The 16,498-nt window shown below is 35.9% G+C and overlaps 1 protein-coding gene across 1 annotated transcript in view; it reads left to right on the forward strand.

The window, feature by feature from the left end:
- CFAP47 (cilia and flagella associated protein 47) overlaps nt 1–16,498 on the forward strand; it is a 484,475-nt gene that overhangs the window by 433,696 nt on the left and 34,281 nt on the right. Inside the window, exons 61-62 of the mRNA XM_034649559.1 lie at nt 4,685–4,856; nt 8,133–8,294. Coding sequence (XP_034505450.1) covers nt 4,685–4,856; nt 8,133–8,294 — 334 coding nt within the window. The remainder of the gene's footprint in view (nt 1–4,684; nt 4,857–8,132; nt 8,295–16,498) is intronic.

Below are 16,498 nucleotides of genomic sequence, written 5' to 3' on the forward strand. Positions count from 1 at the left end.
AGACTGCCCTTGGCAAGATGGTCACCCTTAACCAGTACGCCTAGTCCTATGGTCAGATTTGTGTCCTGAGTTCACTCAGCCTGTCAGCAGCATTTACCATTTGACCCAGTTGAAGGACTTCCTGATCTTAGTTTTCATGACTAGTCTTATTATTTATTCTCTCATTGGTTGTCTGTCCTCCATTTCTTTTGTTGGCTCCTCTTCTTCTGACCAGGATCTAAAAGTTTTAGTGACCAAGGGCTCTGCCCTGAGGGCCACCAAACTTCATCATGCCAGTTATGTCCTGCAGATGTCCAGAGGCTACTGCTAATGGTATCTTCTCAGCAGTTGTGCCACATGACCGGCCTCATATCCTAGATTGTGAAGTATAAAGCCAGACGTCTAGGGTTCTTCCATTTAATCTCTTTAGGGCCTTGAGAAAATCACTTCACCTCTCTGTAAACTTAGTTTCTTCAACTGTAACATGGAAAAAATAATAGTATCTACTTCATAGGCTATTTCTGAGGATTAAATATGTAAATGACTGGAATCCTTAGAAAGCATATGGTTCTCAGTATGTATTCCGTAAGTGTTAGTCCTTACCATTATTGTCATTTAAAGCTCTAGTTGGGTATTTTGTGACAATGATGTATTAGAGTGCCCATCTTCAGTCACTGACAGATGATGTTTTATAATGGAAACATGGTCCTCTCAATGTCATTCAGCGGGTTTTCTCATTAATACACAGAAGAATATTCTATGAAAAAGAAAGTACAAAATATGGTGCCAAAATATTGGATAGAGACTGAAATTGGAACTTAATCTAATTGCTAAAAGTTCCGATCAAATATATATGTTGCAAGAAGTCCCTTTATCTTTTCTTTTTGTTATCTTGTTTCAAATAAAATGTGTAAGAAGAGCATCAGATGTGAGGCCACTTTCTTCCTTTAATTTTTCATTTTGTAGTTTACTGTACTTGTAGTCATAGCAGAGGAACATGCAGTTATTTTAAATTAATCAAAATGTCTGGTCTGTTAAATGACCTTATGAAAGTTAAGTAAAAACATGTCAATGAAATGCCCCTTCAGTAAGATTTGCAACTTTATTTTTTTTTATTTTTTTAAGGTTGGCAACTTTATAAAAAAAATAGCAAGAGTGGTTCATTCTTCTTTACCTGTTCAAAGAAAATAGCTTTAGTGAGTTTACCGAGCCTTCTCTGTTTTCTTTGAATACTTTGCTGTCTTCATCTGTATCAAATTTGTCTCCAGCATTCCATTCATTCCTTAGGTGATTATGGTGTTCTAACAAATGTGCATGCCTCTCAGTGAAGAGAGAACTGCAGAAATTTAGGGAAAGAACATGAATACCAATGTTCGTTATTCTTGGATAGTCATCTCTCCATAATTGAGATCTTTTTGTCGGGTTTGCTTTGACATGTATTTCTTACAGATTAAAATGTATATGGTATAATAGTATATAATTTCAAAGTATATTTTGTAAATTAATTTGTTATAACTCAATACTTTCTGATTATTTATCGTATTTAGTCAAGTGTCCTCTTAAAAAAAAAAAATGACTGATGTTCTCCCACGTTGAATACAATTCAGTCATTGTCCTGTGAAAATTCACCTTAGTAATGAACCACTGGCCAGCGTAGCTCTCACTGCATGATTTATTGGCACTATGATACAGGCATTAGGTTGGATGATAATTATGCAGGGACACTCTCTGGATGGGAGACATGCCCCTTCTGTTCACTATAATGACTCTGCTGCCATACCCAAATGATTATCACCAGTCTTACTTTGTGACAGAATAGATAGATATGGATATAGATAAATATAGGCATCATACTCTGAAATTCTCTGAGACCGGTTTGATTAGATATTTTGTATATACGTAAAGGGTGTGAATACAGGACAAGAAGTGGTAAACCTGTGACTCTAGTTGCCAGTCATGAGTGCTCACGTATCTCCCGCTTTATACACAGGGCATTATTCAGTCTTCTGCATCTTCCTCTCACCCTTGTGCAAGCCACCACCTGGCCTGAACTACTGTGGAAACTTCCTTCAGTTCTCTTCTCAGCCCGTTTTGCTCAATGTGCCATTAAAAGAGCACATTACGGACATACTTAAAACATTCAGTGGCCTCCTATTATTCTTAGAAGTCCCATTTCCTTACCATACCCTGTATAGTCTTGCCTACTTTGCCAACTTCATCTTTTGACAAATTCTTGCCTCTTCCTCTGCTTCATCCACATAAGCTCTTTCTCAAATGGGCTAAGGTGGTTTCCCCCCTTGGAAAACTCCCCCACGCTGCTCTGATGATGCCTAGGAGGCATTTTTTTAATTTCTACATCTGGGCAACCTTTATCACCTTTCAATTTTGGTGTATTGGTTTCCTCCTCAGGACCTTCGCAGCCAGGTTCCCAGGACAGATGCTCTCATGCCTCTTTTATTTCTCCATAATAACAGTTATCACAGTAATTAACAACTAGTGATGTTATTAGTAGTTTATTACCAGTTCTTGCCTCTCAGTCATCAGTTCCATGAGGACAAAAACCATAATTGTCATTTCAAAGAAAGTTTTTTACATACCAGTAAAACACAATTGAAGTCAAATATATCTTTATCCTATTAGTTTCATGCATTTAAGTGCCTTTTTAAGGCACTATCGTTTTGCTGAAAAACGATAGGATTTTCCCTCAGTGTTGAAAAATTTGTTACAGTAGTCCCAAGGACTTTTGACTTGTAACTTCGAAATTGTAATGTGTATTATGGGAAACTACATTTATTTACTTTTTTTTTTTTTAGAAAGGTGCAGGTATTCTCTTAGAGTTATGTTTGTCATGAGAGATTAATTTTATCCGACAATCACATAATAAATTTATACTGTCCTCACTGACTCAGCTCTTATCCACCCAATCCACATAAAAATACTGCATAGTTTCTCTCTAAAGTAGAAGCATAACAAAAGCCATGTTTCTCACTTGGTAATATGACTTTTCAAATAAAATGCGAAGACTAACAGATTACTTTTAAGATACAATACAGAATGTCAGTTTATTGTGATTTGGTCCAGGCTTCTTTCCCTCTCCTTTGTGGGCTCAGATCAATACATTCCAGTTACAGACAAGGGGGATATGTGTAGTTTGAAAAATATATTCATGTTGTTTCTATTTGTCTCACCTCCTATCCCTTAGCTGATAATCATGTCTCTATTTTGTACAGTGGATCGTCTTATGATTACAATGATAACATCCATAGTGACAGATTCTCCACAGGGGATTCAGTGCTTCTGAAAATAAATTTAGCTTCTCATTTCTTGTCTTCATTCTGACACAAGCATTCCCATAAAGGCTTTAGTAATTAAGTAGAAACAGATGCAGAGCTCAACTACATACAGTATTTGCTTTAAAAATATTATGTTATTTGAATGCAATGGAAATTTCATCTCTCATTAACTACTCTAAAATTCTCAAATGCTCTTTCTTTGTATGGATTATGGCTTCCTAAGGAACGTTTCCATATCTCATTCCCAGAACAAATAGACACATTATACATAGACACATTGATTTTCCTATAGCAAAGACAGGTTATTGATAGGAACAATAATTGCTGATTTTGTCAACAGGATAAAAATCAGCAATTCAGGAGATCAGAAATATACTTTTACATGTAGAAAAAGGAAAAAAGGGACCTAGTAAGGGTGTGGGTCAGCCAGTAATTTTACATTAATAAGGTTTGCTGGATAATCATTAAATGTGACTAGGCCTTGCTACAGCCACGCTATTTTTCAGAGTTCTACAGCATACATTATAATCACCTACGTCTTAAAGGTGGTCTGTTTCTGTTTGGATTGCTTAAAGAAAGGTGGCATTCAGTTCTGTGCATCCAAGGATCACGTTTACCTTTATACACTAGAGACAAACTTTAGAAATTACCTCAGCTGTGGACCAGGTCAGCTTATGGTTTCCTGACCTCTCTTCCATGATCCATATGCAACAAACTTCTCAATTTGGCATTTGTGCTCCTTACATGTATGTGGAGAGTTAATATAATAGATGTTTGTACTTTTCTTATACATGCCAGTACCAGATTTAAGATACTTTTCACATGTACCCAACAAAACCCTGCTGTAACTTTCCTCTGGTAACCTACTGGTTAAGAAAATATGGTTAACTAGATTGTCTCTGAAACCCCAGAATAAAACATGAAGAACTCTTCTCTTTTATTAAAATATATCAGAACTTGAAAACCCTGCCCAGATAGATTGGGATGCTGTTTTAATATTGCTTAAACTTAATTCAAATCTTTCTTTATAAATTACCAGTCTAAAAACTTTTAATATATTTATTATATAGACAGTGCCGTTTTATTTATATTTTATGGTAAATATTGATTATTAATTTCCATCTGGCTATTTCTTGTTTCAAAAATCTGAATTTTAAAGATTTAAGATGATGGGAGTTGTCTTCTGAATTTATTTTTTTATTCATTCATTTATTTATTTACCTTTTAACAAAAGCATAACTAAGTACTAGTATATACCTGGCGATGCACTAGGTATTAGGAATACAAGGGTAAATAACATAAACCCTCTCCCAACCTCTAAGTATCTGTGCGTGATTAGTGTTGACAGGTAATTGGTTTTTAATCTGTATATATTTAATTAAGTTGAATCATTTTAATCTTGATTTTCTTAGATATGCCTCTGAAACGTGAATTTGAATATGAAATTCAATTTGAATCTGAAGATATGAAGTCTATCTTGGGGTCCTGCGTAGCTTTATATGTAATCAAAAAATCTTACCATATCAAATCTGAAATGATAGAGTTGGTCTTCAATGTGGTATTTACACCAAAGAAACCATTGAGGTAAACCTTTTTTCTTTAAATAATATTATTACTTTTTGAAACTACATATTATTACTCTTTTAAACAAAATAATGTTGATTTTTCTTTCCATCTTTTATATTTGGATTGTATTACTTCTTTGTTGCTGTTGAGATAAATATTTTGGGCTAGATTATCTCTAGCTATCAAACTCTGAAAAGTATTCTGATGAGAAAAAATAGTCCAAATGATTAGAAATCTAAGATATCCTTCACAAATTGTAACCTCCCAAAGGTCACTAGGGTATAATATTCACAAAAGAGCAATGCACTTTGTAAAAATTTTTTAAAAATTACTGACTTGGTACTGTGCATTAACAGCATGATGTTTCTTTTTTTTTTTTTAAGATTTATTTATTTATTAGAGAGTTCGGGGGTGGGCAGAGGGACAGAATCATCAAGGAGACTCCCCACTGAACACAGAGCCTGGTGCGGGGCTCAATCTTAGGATCCTTGAGATCATGACCTGAACCAAAATCACTAGTTGGACACTTAACCTACTGAGCCACCCAGACACCCTAACATGATGTTTCTTAGTACTACTTCAAAGGACCAGTTCGAATGATAAAAAATGCCTCAGCTATGCTCTACTTTGTAGTTGCTGTCATTACCCCTTTACCACCAAAACTATAACATTGCACATCCTTTAGTAAGGTTTAAGAGGATCATATTGGAATCTGTGAGAATAGTGACCTTTGAATGTCCTTCTTCTGGAAAACCTCATCCAGTGTCTTTATATTTCCCTCTTAGGCAACTGGTACTTAGCACATGCAAATGCTATATGATAGGTCACCTCTGAAATAGGGCTTTCTTTATGCCTTAATACAGAAATACCGATCAGTACCACAATACACACAAAGTACAAAATACAGCCTGGCAATGAAAAGATAGCTGAAGTACTACCTGTGCTTTTAATCGTTTCTGTAGTTTAACTATGTACTTGATGTAGCCAGGCATGTATTTAATGTGGCTCTGAATATGTAGTTCAATAAGTAAAAGATGCTAGGGTCATCTTCAGGAAACAGTAATAAAACAAAGCTGCAAGAAGATAGTATACTGTAAACATTTATCTTCTCTTTTGTTTTGATAGCTTTTGGTGTTTGTTTCATAGTATTTTTTTTAACATTTAGATTTGTGTTATGTTGATTTAGTGATATGGAAATTACCAGCAACAAGCAGAAGGGGAGAATGTTATCATTAGTGAATATGAGCACAACCAGTGTGAATTTATACCCCTTGAATATTTTGTGGATTTAGAGCTTCTTGGTGAATGTTTGCAAAACTGATTTAGGATAACTTGTATGCATGATTCATAAATTTTTGTGAGTGTTGTGTGATATTCTGATGTAGTTTAATAATTCTGTTTTGTGTATATATGTATATATTCATTTGCTTTTGTCATTCCTTCTTCCTTATTTATTTGGGATGGTTCACTGGAAGACATACAGTTAAATGAGAAAAATCAAAATAAACCCAATAGCTCTGAATTATGAAAAAGAACAAGAAAATAATTATACCTAAACCATGCTTTACCTAGATAAGTAAAATAAGTATTAAATTCAATTATTTTCTTCCTGTTTGGTGAAGTAAAAAAGAAAACAAATTTTTCATGTTTTGGTGAAAAGAAAATATAACATTATTTCACAACAGTAAATATAAGGTAATTTTGTCACATTCCCCTTTTCACAGAATAGTGTATATAATAAAAAAAATAATAATGGTCAGGGCCCTAACTGGTCATTTCACAAAAATAAACAAGGTTATTTCTACAGGTCTTAACCTTTTCTTTCAATAAAAATCAAGGGTCTAATTCAAAAACTTGAGAGATCAGTAGTTAATATGGTCATGAATCAGCCTAATGATTCTAATTTAACACAGGTCTAAACATTTTTTAATAGATAAATAATCGATATCATTTGTCTTAGGGTTTCTTAAGAAATAATAATTATCTTAGCTCAAATTTCTCCTGGAACTCTTGACCTGCTGTTCTTTCTGAGAGTTTTATGTAAAAGGATTGTGGTTTCTTTGTCCAATCTGACATGCGATATTATAGCCACACCATTACATGCTTGCATTATTTCCACCTTAAGCAAGCAAACAAACAAGTAGTCATTCCTCAGTTTCACCTACTGCCCTATGTCTCCACTCTCCTTTATAGCCAAGTACTTAGAAAGGCTATCTCTATTCATTTAATTAATTCAGCTGCCACTCAATTATAAGTTATTATGTAAACTGTGGTTTTTTAATTTAAAATTGCAATTTAATTTTAAAAAATCTTTATATCAATTTTATGAGCTTGTAAGTGTTCACAGAAAATATAATTTTTTCTACATGAAATAAGAATTGAAAACACTTTCTCACAATGTTTCCTTTTGAACAAAATTTCCATACAGACCTATCTGTTTAACACCTGGGTCACTTTGCCAACCTAGCGTTGGATTCTTTTTTTTTTTTTTTAAGATTTTATTTATTTATTTGACAGAGATAGAGACAGCCAGCGAGAGAGGGAACACAAGCAGGGGGAGTGGGACAGGAAGAAGCAGGCTCACAGCAGAGGAGCCCAATGTGGGGCTCGATCCCATAACGCCGGGATCACGCCCTGAGCCGAAGGCAGACGCTTAACCGCTGTGCCACCCAGGCGCCCCTAGCCTTGGATTCTTAAATATTACCATATTCTGTGCTGGTTACAGAAAATTTGCAGTCAATTCTGCATATTTTACTGGTTCTTAGTAAATAACTAGAGAGTAGATAAGATGTGCTACAAAATAATTATCTCACAGGAAGATTGATAATATAACCAAAGACCTAAAATTTATTCCTAAAATGTAATTTGCAGTAACCTGCATTTTTTTTTAAGAATTAAAAGTCCCAGGGGCGCCTGGATGGTTCACATGGTTAAGTGTATGCCTTTGGCTCAGGTCACGATCTCCAGGTCCTGGGATCGAGCCCCACATGGAGCCTCACATCAGGCTCCCAGCTCACCAGGGAGTCTGCTTCTCTCTCTCCCTCTGCCTTTCCCCCTGCTTGTGAACTCTGTATCTCTCTCTCTCTCTCTCAAATGAATAAATAAAATCTTTAAAAAAAATAGAAATAAAAAATAGAAATAAATAGAAAATTTAAAAAAAAAGAATTAAAAGTCCCAGTATTTTTACCAAAACTACAAGGTTTGCTTACATTTTCACCCTAGATATTGGTCTGCTGTATTCTCCTTTTGCTTGTTTTCCTGCAGTATCCTTTGTAATCTCTTTTTCTATTTAAGCACTCAAATTATGCTGAGAATAGAGTGCATAACAGATGGAATTTGGACGTTTCCCATAGCGTTGGTTGCTACTGAGCCTGATGTGGATGATGTCATTGATATTGAAGGCATTGGTTTATTTAAGGAATCTATTGTGGACTTCAAGCTGACAAGTCAGACGAGGTAATATATCAAGCAGAAGTATGTTACTGGTTTTGTGAATGTAATTTATGCTGAATTGAGAAACAAAATTTAAGATGGATATTCTACTATGTCATCTTTGCTATTTAAGCCGAAGAAGTATTGCTTCTATGAATCCAAGCTTAATATATTTCATAATTTTTAATTAATAATTGGAGAAATAGGGTGTACAAAGTAAAGACCAAAAAAACAAGAAACAAAAGTAAATTGATACTGAAATTTAGGATAGTATTTCTCTTTTTCTTTTTTCTTTAAGATTTTATTTATTTATTTGGGAGAGAAAGAAAACACATGAGCAATGGTGGGGCAGAGGGAGAGAGAAAATCTTAGACTCTGTGCTGAGTGTGGAGCCCAATGATGGACTCGATCTTAGGACCCTAAGATCATGACCTGAGCTGAAACCAAGAGTAGGACGCTTAACTGACTGAGCTACCCAGGTGCCCCTCTATTTGGTTTTCAAAGGATGTAATTAATGTATTTTTGTAGCCCACTCTCATTAATTTTTTTATTTTAATTCCAGTAAAGTTAACATACAGTGTTACACTAGTTTGGGGCATACAATATAGTGATCAACAATTCTGTACATTACTCCATGCTCATCATAATAAGTGTACTCTTGATCCCCTTCACCTCTTTTACCCATCCCACCACCTCCCCTCTGGTAACCATCAGTTTGTCCTCTATAGTTAAGAGTGTGTTTCTTGGTTTGCCTTTCTTTGTTTTTTTCCTTTGTTTGTTTAGTTTCTTAAATTCCACATGTGAGTAAAATCATATGGTATTTGTCTTTCTCTGACTGACTTATTTCACTTTGCATTATCCTCTCTCCCTCCATCCTTGCTATCGCAAGTAGCAAAATTTCATTTTTTATGGCTGGAGTGTGTGTGTGTGTGTGTGTATACACCATTTCTTCTTTATCCATTTATCTATCAATGGGCTGCTTCCATAATTTGGCTATTGTAAATAATGCTGCAATAAACAAATAAGCATAGGGCTGCCTATATCCTTTTTCATTAGTGTTTTTGTGTTCTTTGGGTAGATACCCAGGAATGCGATTACTGGATCATAGGGTAGTTATATTTTCAATACTGTCTTCCGCAGTGGCTACACCAGTTTATATTCCCACCAACAGTGCAAGAGGATTCCTTTTCCTCCACATCCTCACCAACACGTTGTTTCTTGTGTTTTTTATTTTAGCCATTCTGACAGGTGTAAGGAGATATCGCATTGTAGTTTTTTTTTAAGTTTTTATTAAATTCCAGTTAGTCAACATACAGTGTAATATTAGTTTCAGGTGTACAATATAGTGATTCAACGCTTCCATACAACACCCTGTGCTCATCACAGCAAGTACCCTCCTTAATCCCCATCACCTATTTCACCCATCCCCCACCCACCTCCCCTTCAGTAACCCCCAGTTTTTTTCTGTTTAGTGAAGAGTCTGTTTCCTGGTTTGCCTCTCTTTTTTCATCTGTTTTGTTTCTTAAATTCCATGTATGAGTGAGATCATATGGTATTTGGCTCTCTCTGACTGACTTATTTCACTTAGCATGATACTCTCTAGCTCCATCGACATCTTTGCAAATGCCAAGATTTAATTCTTTTTGATGGTTGAGTAATATTCCATTGTATACATATACCATGTCTTCTTTATTTATTCATCAGTCAGTGGATATGTGGGCGCTTTCCATAATTTGGCTATTGTGGGTAGTGCTGCTATAAACATCAGGGTGCATGTACCTCTTTGAATCAGTATTTTTTGTCTCCTTTCGGTAAATACTTAGTAGTGCAATTGCTAGATCACAGGGTAGTTTTATTTTTAACTTTTTAAAAAAGATTTTATTTATTTTAGAGAGAGAGAGCACACATGCACACAAGTGGGGAGGGGGGCAGGGAGGGAGAGGGAAAGGGAGAGAATCTCAAGCAGACTCCATGGTGAGTGCAGAGCCCAACACGGGGCTCCATCTTACAACCCTGAGGTCATGACCTGTGCTGAAACCAACAGTTGAGGGGCGCCTGGGTAGCTCAGTCGTTAAGCGTCTGCCTTTGGCTCAGGTCATGATCCCCGGGTCCTGGGATCGAGCCCCACATCAGGCTCCTCTGCTGGGAGCCTGCTTCTTCCTCTCCCACTCCCCCTGCTTGTGTTCCCTCTCTCACTGGCTGTCTCTCTCTGTCAAATAAATAAATAAAATCTTTAAAAAAGAAAAAAAATGAAGCCAGGAGTTGGGTGCTTAACCAACTGATCCACCCAGGCACCCCTTATTTTTAACTTTTTGACAGACATCCATACTGTTTTCCAGAGTGGCTGCACCAGTTTGCATGCCACAAACAGTACCAGAGGGTTCCCCTTTCTCTGCATCCTCATCAATCCCTGTTGTTTCCTGTGTTGTTAATGTTAGCCATGCTGACGGGTGTGAGGTAATATCTCGTTGTAGTTTTGATTTGCATTTCCCTGATGTTGAGCATCTTTCATGTGTCTGTTGGCCATCTGTATGTCTACTTCGGAGAAATGTCTGTTCATGACTTCTGCCCCTTTTTAAATTAGATTATTTGTTTTTTGGGTGTTGAATTGTATCAGTTCTTTTTTTTTTTTTTAAAGATTTTATTTATTTATTCAACAGCGATAGAGACAGCCAGCGAGAGAGGGAACACAAGCAGGGGGAGTGGGAGAGGAAGAAGCAGGCTCATAGCAGAGGAGCCTGATGTGGGGCTCGATCCCATAACGCCGGGATCACGCCCTGAGCTGAAGGCAGACGCTTAACCGCTGTGCCACCCAGGAGCCCCGGAATTGTATCAGTTCTTTACAGAATTTGGATACTAACCCTTTATTAGATATGTCATTTGCAAATACCATCTCCCCTTCAATAGGTTGTCTTTTTGTTTTGTTGATTGTTTCCCTCTCTGTGCAGAAGCTTTTTATTTTGATGTAATCCCAATAGTTTATTTTTGCTTTTATTTCCCTTGCCTCAGGAGACATATCTAGAAAAAATTTTAAAGATCGATGGAATATTTTTCAGTAAACTTTAATGGTTTGGGGTTATGAAGTGGTTTAGCTAAGTAGAGATGATCAGGTAACCTATACAGACTCTATTTTCCATATAATTATTCTGCTCCACCGTAGCTAGCCCTGTTATACTTGTGATGACATAGGCAGCATGACCACAATACTTTTACCTATCTCACGTGTAAAATATATTTTACGCCTGTTTTTGAGATACAACAAACATGCCATAAAATTTCATTGTAAGTATATGTTTCAGTAATTTCTTTGAAAAATTGTGGAATTTGCAGTCATAACCACATTCCAGGTTTGAACTCTCCCATTTCCCCCAAAATATCTCTCAAGCCCCTTTGCATTCAATCCGTGCTCCCACCCCCAGTCTCAGGCCACCAGTGATTTGCTTTCTGTCTCTATAATCTTGCCTTTTCTAGATATTATATGTAAATAAAATCACCCAATATGCAGTCTTCAAAAAACAACTGTTTTTTAAAGTGTTAGATTTATGACAGATTTTGAGAAGAAGGGGCAGAGATTTCTCATACACCTCCTGCCCCCACTCGTGCATAGCCTTCCTGAGTGTCAGCTTCACCCACTGCAGTGGTACATTTTTTACCAAGGATGGACGTACACTGACACATCAAAATCACCAAGAGTCCATAGTTTACCTTAGGGTTGGTTCACTCTTGGTGTTGTACATTCTATGAATTTGGAAAGAACAATGACATATATGCATTGTTATAATATATGAAGTATTTTCATTACACCAAAAAATCCTCAGTGTTTCCCTATTCATCTCTCTCTCCTACCCCTGGAAACCTAGTCTCCTAGTTTAACTTTTTCAGAATGTTATATAATTGGAATCATGTAGGATGTAGCCTTTTCAGACTGGCTTCTTTTACTTAGTGGTACGCATGCGAGGTTTATCCCTGTCTTTTCATGGCTTGATAGCTCATTTTTTTTTTAGCGTTGAGTAATAGTCCACTGTCTGGATGGACCACAGCTTATTTTCCCATCCACCTGCTGAAGGATGTCTTGGTTGCTTCCAGGTTTTGGCAATTGTGAACAAAGCTGCTATAAACATCTGGGCACAGGTTTTATTGTGAATATAAGTTTTCAAGTCTTTGGGGTAAACACCCAGGAGCATGATTGCTGGATCCTATGGTAAGGGTATTTTTAGTTTTGTAAGAAATTGCCAGACTGTCTTCTAAGTGGCTGTGCCATTTTGTACTCTCACTAATTATGAATGACAGTTCCTGTTGCTCTATACCCTCGTCAGCATGTGATGCTCTCAGTGTTCTGGATTTTGGCCATTTTAAAAGACGTGTAGTGGTATCTCATTGTAGTTTTAGTTTGCATTTCCCTAATGACATATGGCGTACAACATATCTTTTCAAATACTTACTTGACGTCTGTATATCTTTGGTGAGGTGTGTGAAAAGGTCTTTGGCCCATTTTTAAGTTGGGTTTTTTTTTTATTGTTGAGTTTTAAGAGTTCTCTATATATAATGCATTATAATCCATTATCAGATGTGTCTTTCACAAATACTTTCTCCCAGTCTGTAACTTGTGTTCTAATTCTCTTGATATTGTCCATCACAGAGGAGAAGTTTTTAATGTTAATAGGATCCAATTTTTCTTTCATGAATTGTGTCTTTGTTGTTGTGTCTAATAAGGCATCACCATACCCAAGGTCATCTAGGTTTTCTTTTACGTTATCTTCTACTAGCTTCATAGTTCTGTGTTTTGAATTTAGGTTTATGATCCATTTTGAGTTAACTTTTGTAGTGGGTGTGAAGTATGTATCTAGATTCTTTTTTTTTTTTTTTTTGCATGCAGATGTCCAGTTGTTCCAGTACCTTTTGTTGAAGAGACTCTCTTTGCTCCATTGTATTGCCTTTGCCCCTATGTCAAGGATCAGTTGACTATATGTATGTGCATCTATTTCTAGGCTCTTTGTTCTGTTCCACTGATCTATTTGTCTGTTCTTTGGCCAATGCCACACTGTCTTGATTACTGTAGCTTTATAGTAAGTCTTGAAGTTGGGTAGTCTTACTCTACAACTTCCAAAGATATTTCAAATTATTAGATATTTTTGTTTAAATGTAAATATATGTAATGCATTCAAAAAGTTTTTCAGGACTAGTGAAATAGTTTCAACTGATTTTGTCATAGCCAGTATTTTCTCAAATGCAATATTGGAAAAAAAAAAAAAAAAAAAAAAAGAAAGAGAAAACAGTTGGAAATAAGCTCCCCAGGGGTGCCTGGGTGGCGTAGTCGTTAAGCGTCTGCCTTCGGCTCAGGGCATGATCCCAGCGTTCCGGGATCGAGCCCCACATCAGGCTCCACCACTATGAGCCTGCTTCTTCCTCTCCCACTCCCCCTGCTTCTGTTCCCTCTCTCGCTGGCTGTCTCTCTCTGTCAAATAAACAAATAAATCTTTAAAAAAGAAAAAAAGAAAGAAAGAAACTCCCCAAATTGTATTTTTCGATTATACCCAATGTTGTTACCCTTTGCTACTTATATATATTTTAGCTCCATAATAGTTCAGATGGTTTTTCCGTTATATTTGAGCAATTGAAATTACCTCATTAAATTCTCTGTCTGTAGTCCCTTTCATTCCAATCTCCTTTATATATTGCAGTAAAACCAATCTCCTGTTAAAACAATGTTATTAACGGGGCGCCTGGGTGGCGCAATCATTAAGCGTCTGCCTTCGACTCAGGGTGTGATCCTGGCTTCTGGGATCGAGTCCCACATCAGGCTCCTCTGCTGGGAGCCTGCTTCTTCCTCTCCCACTCCCCCTGCTGTGTTCCCTCTCTCGCTGGCTGTCTCTCTCTGTCAAATACATAAATAAAATCTTAAAAAAAAAAATGTTATTAACATGTGACTTCCCTTGTCAAAGCATTTGATGGTTTCCTGTTGCTTACCCAAAGTGGCATCTAAATTATGCATGCTGTTCATGGTCCTAGCTCTCTCTGACCTTTCCAATTTCTTCTTTCCACTGTATAAAACAGATCTTCTGCTTCAGTCTTAAGGGAAAAAAAGTCACTATTCTCAGAGTGTCTTATCCATTACTTCTCACCCGTCTTCACTTTCTGTTTCTAAAATGCGGTTCTTATCTCCTTTCTGGGTTTCTAAATTCTACTCATTGTTCTTCTCATCACAATATAATCTTACTTGACCACTTATGTGGTACACACACACACACACATTTATATATGTATATTCCTTAGGCATAATATATAGAATTTGTTTTTTCAATGTCTCCTGTGTCTTTTGTATTTGCAGTACTAGGCTTTGTTCAGAATTAGTTCCTATTAGGTATTTAGTAATGCATCAAACTTAGGAAAATAATTTAGAATTACTCATTTTATTCATTCAACAGAATTTCCAAAGATAAATATTCCAGTCAGGCCAGTATAATACAGGTATTCTCTTAAAAAAATTACCGTTATTGCATGCAAGAGAACAAAATCACATTTTACCTTAATATCAAAATATAAACCCAGTATGAATTTCATAGTATGGTTATTTATTTTGGAGGGTTATAAGATTCTTAATGTGTTTCTCCTGCAAATGCTTGAATCAAAGTTAGTATTTAGTAAATATTAAGTTAATTGTGAAATCAACTAAAAGGCACTGAGCGGATTTCTGCAGGCAAATTCAAAGAACATAGAGCTTTATAATTATTGAATATCATTAGGGAATAAGCATATGGAAAGGTGGTGTTTTATTCCAATTATATTTTACTCTATAGAAAGTGAATCCCCATGGGACCATGTTTTATTCATCTTTGTAAACTAACTGCCTAGGTGCACAATAAATTATTTCAATCAACAGGTATTTTAAACGGAGTCTTGAAGATTAGGTTGTCATTTGCAATGCAGATTAGGGAAGGGAGTGAAAGAGTTCCAGGAGGAGGGTGTTATGCGCACAAAGTTCTAGAGAGATGAGACAGTGAATTCTATTGAAAAGAACTGAAAGTAGTTAGAATAGCTGGGGTTAGGAGTACCATGGGGATACTGGGAGCAGGTAATGTAGAGATGGCATCCATTCAGAAGCACTTAACTAGAGAACCACAGGGCTCCTGGATTCTATTATTCTATTCATTCATCATGCCTGAGGGAACGAGCAAAATAATGTGGTGACCATTTCTAATTCATTAATTCCATAGTTATTGCACATCTCCCTTGTTCCATTCGTCTGTGCTCATAAGTCTGTTATATGGTCAACAATTAGAGTAAATATTTGGTATCTTCTTTATCTCTCATTCTTCAAGAACATGAGATTCTAGAGCACAAAATCACCATTTAGTAAGTGTTTTATACATTCTAGGGCTTCAGTAAATATTGATTAGTGAGTAAATGAATAAATTCATGAAATCAGAATAAAGAGAAACATCTCGAAGATCCACCTAGTCAGTTATTCAGAAATCACAAAAGTTAGAAAATAAAGTATTAAATAGATATATATGGATTATATCTTATTGTGTCATTATTTTAACTTTGTGTTCCATATACAGTTTTGATGTCTATATTAGTACTTATTGATAAATATATATCATATCTCTATATATTATCTTATTTTCCTTAGTTGAAAATTAACATGACCATTTAAAACACGTTGTCAATGCACGTGACATCAAGATGTTGCAAATCTTGATAGCAAAATTCACAAGTGATCAACTTTAAAACATATGCTTTTGGGTGAATAGCTTCAAAAAAAAGAAACAATTTATCTGGAAGAAATGTAATTTGCTGATGGAAGTTTGATAGACATGCAGAGCCCTAATGTTCCCTCATAAAATGTAGTCATTGAGATTAGTTGAGAGAGAAGAAGGAAGGGGGAGGGGACCATGATGTGAAATTCTTAAATCTTGAGTCAAAAAATACGCTTTACCTGTTTCATAACAATCCGAAGATATTACTGTTTCTCTATATTAAAGAAGGGGATATAAATATTGCTTTATGTTAAAGCAACAGCTTTGTTAATAGTTTAAAACATACTTTGAGTGGGTTTATAGTATATGTGGCAAATAAAACCTTACATCACAAGATGGTACTTTAAAATAATGGATAATATTTAGAGGAGATTTAATCAATAAATGATACTATTAATAATTTTTGTGGTCATAGAACTAAACTCATTTGGGTCAGGAAATGAGTAAAGCAATTCTATTTTTCAATTC

This window comes from Ailuropoda melanoleuca, chromosome X (genome assembly GCF_002007445.2).
Source record: "Ailuropoda melanoleuca isolate Jingjing chromosome X, ASM200744v2, whole genome shotgun sequence".
Lineage (NCBI taxonomy): Eukaryota > Metazoa > Chordata > Mammalia > Carnivora > Ursidae > Ailuropoda > Ailuropoda melanoleuca.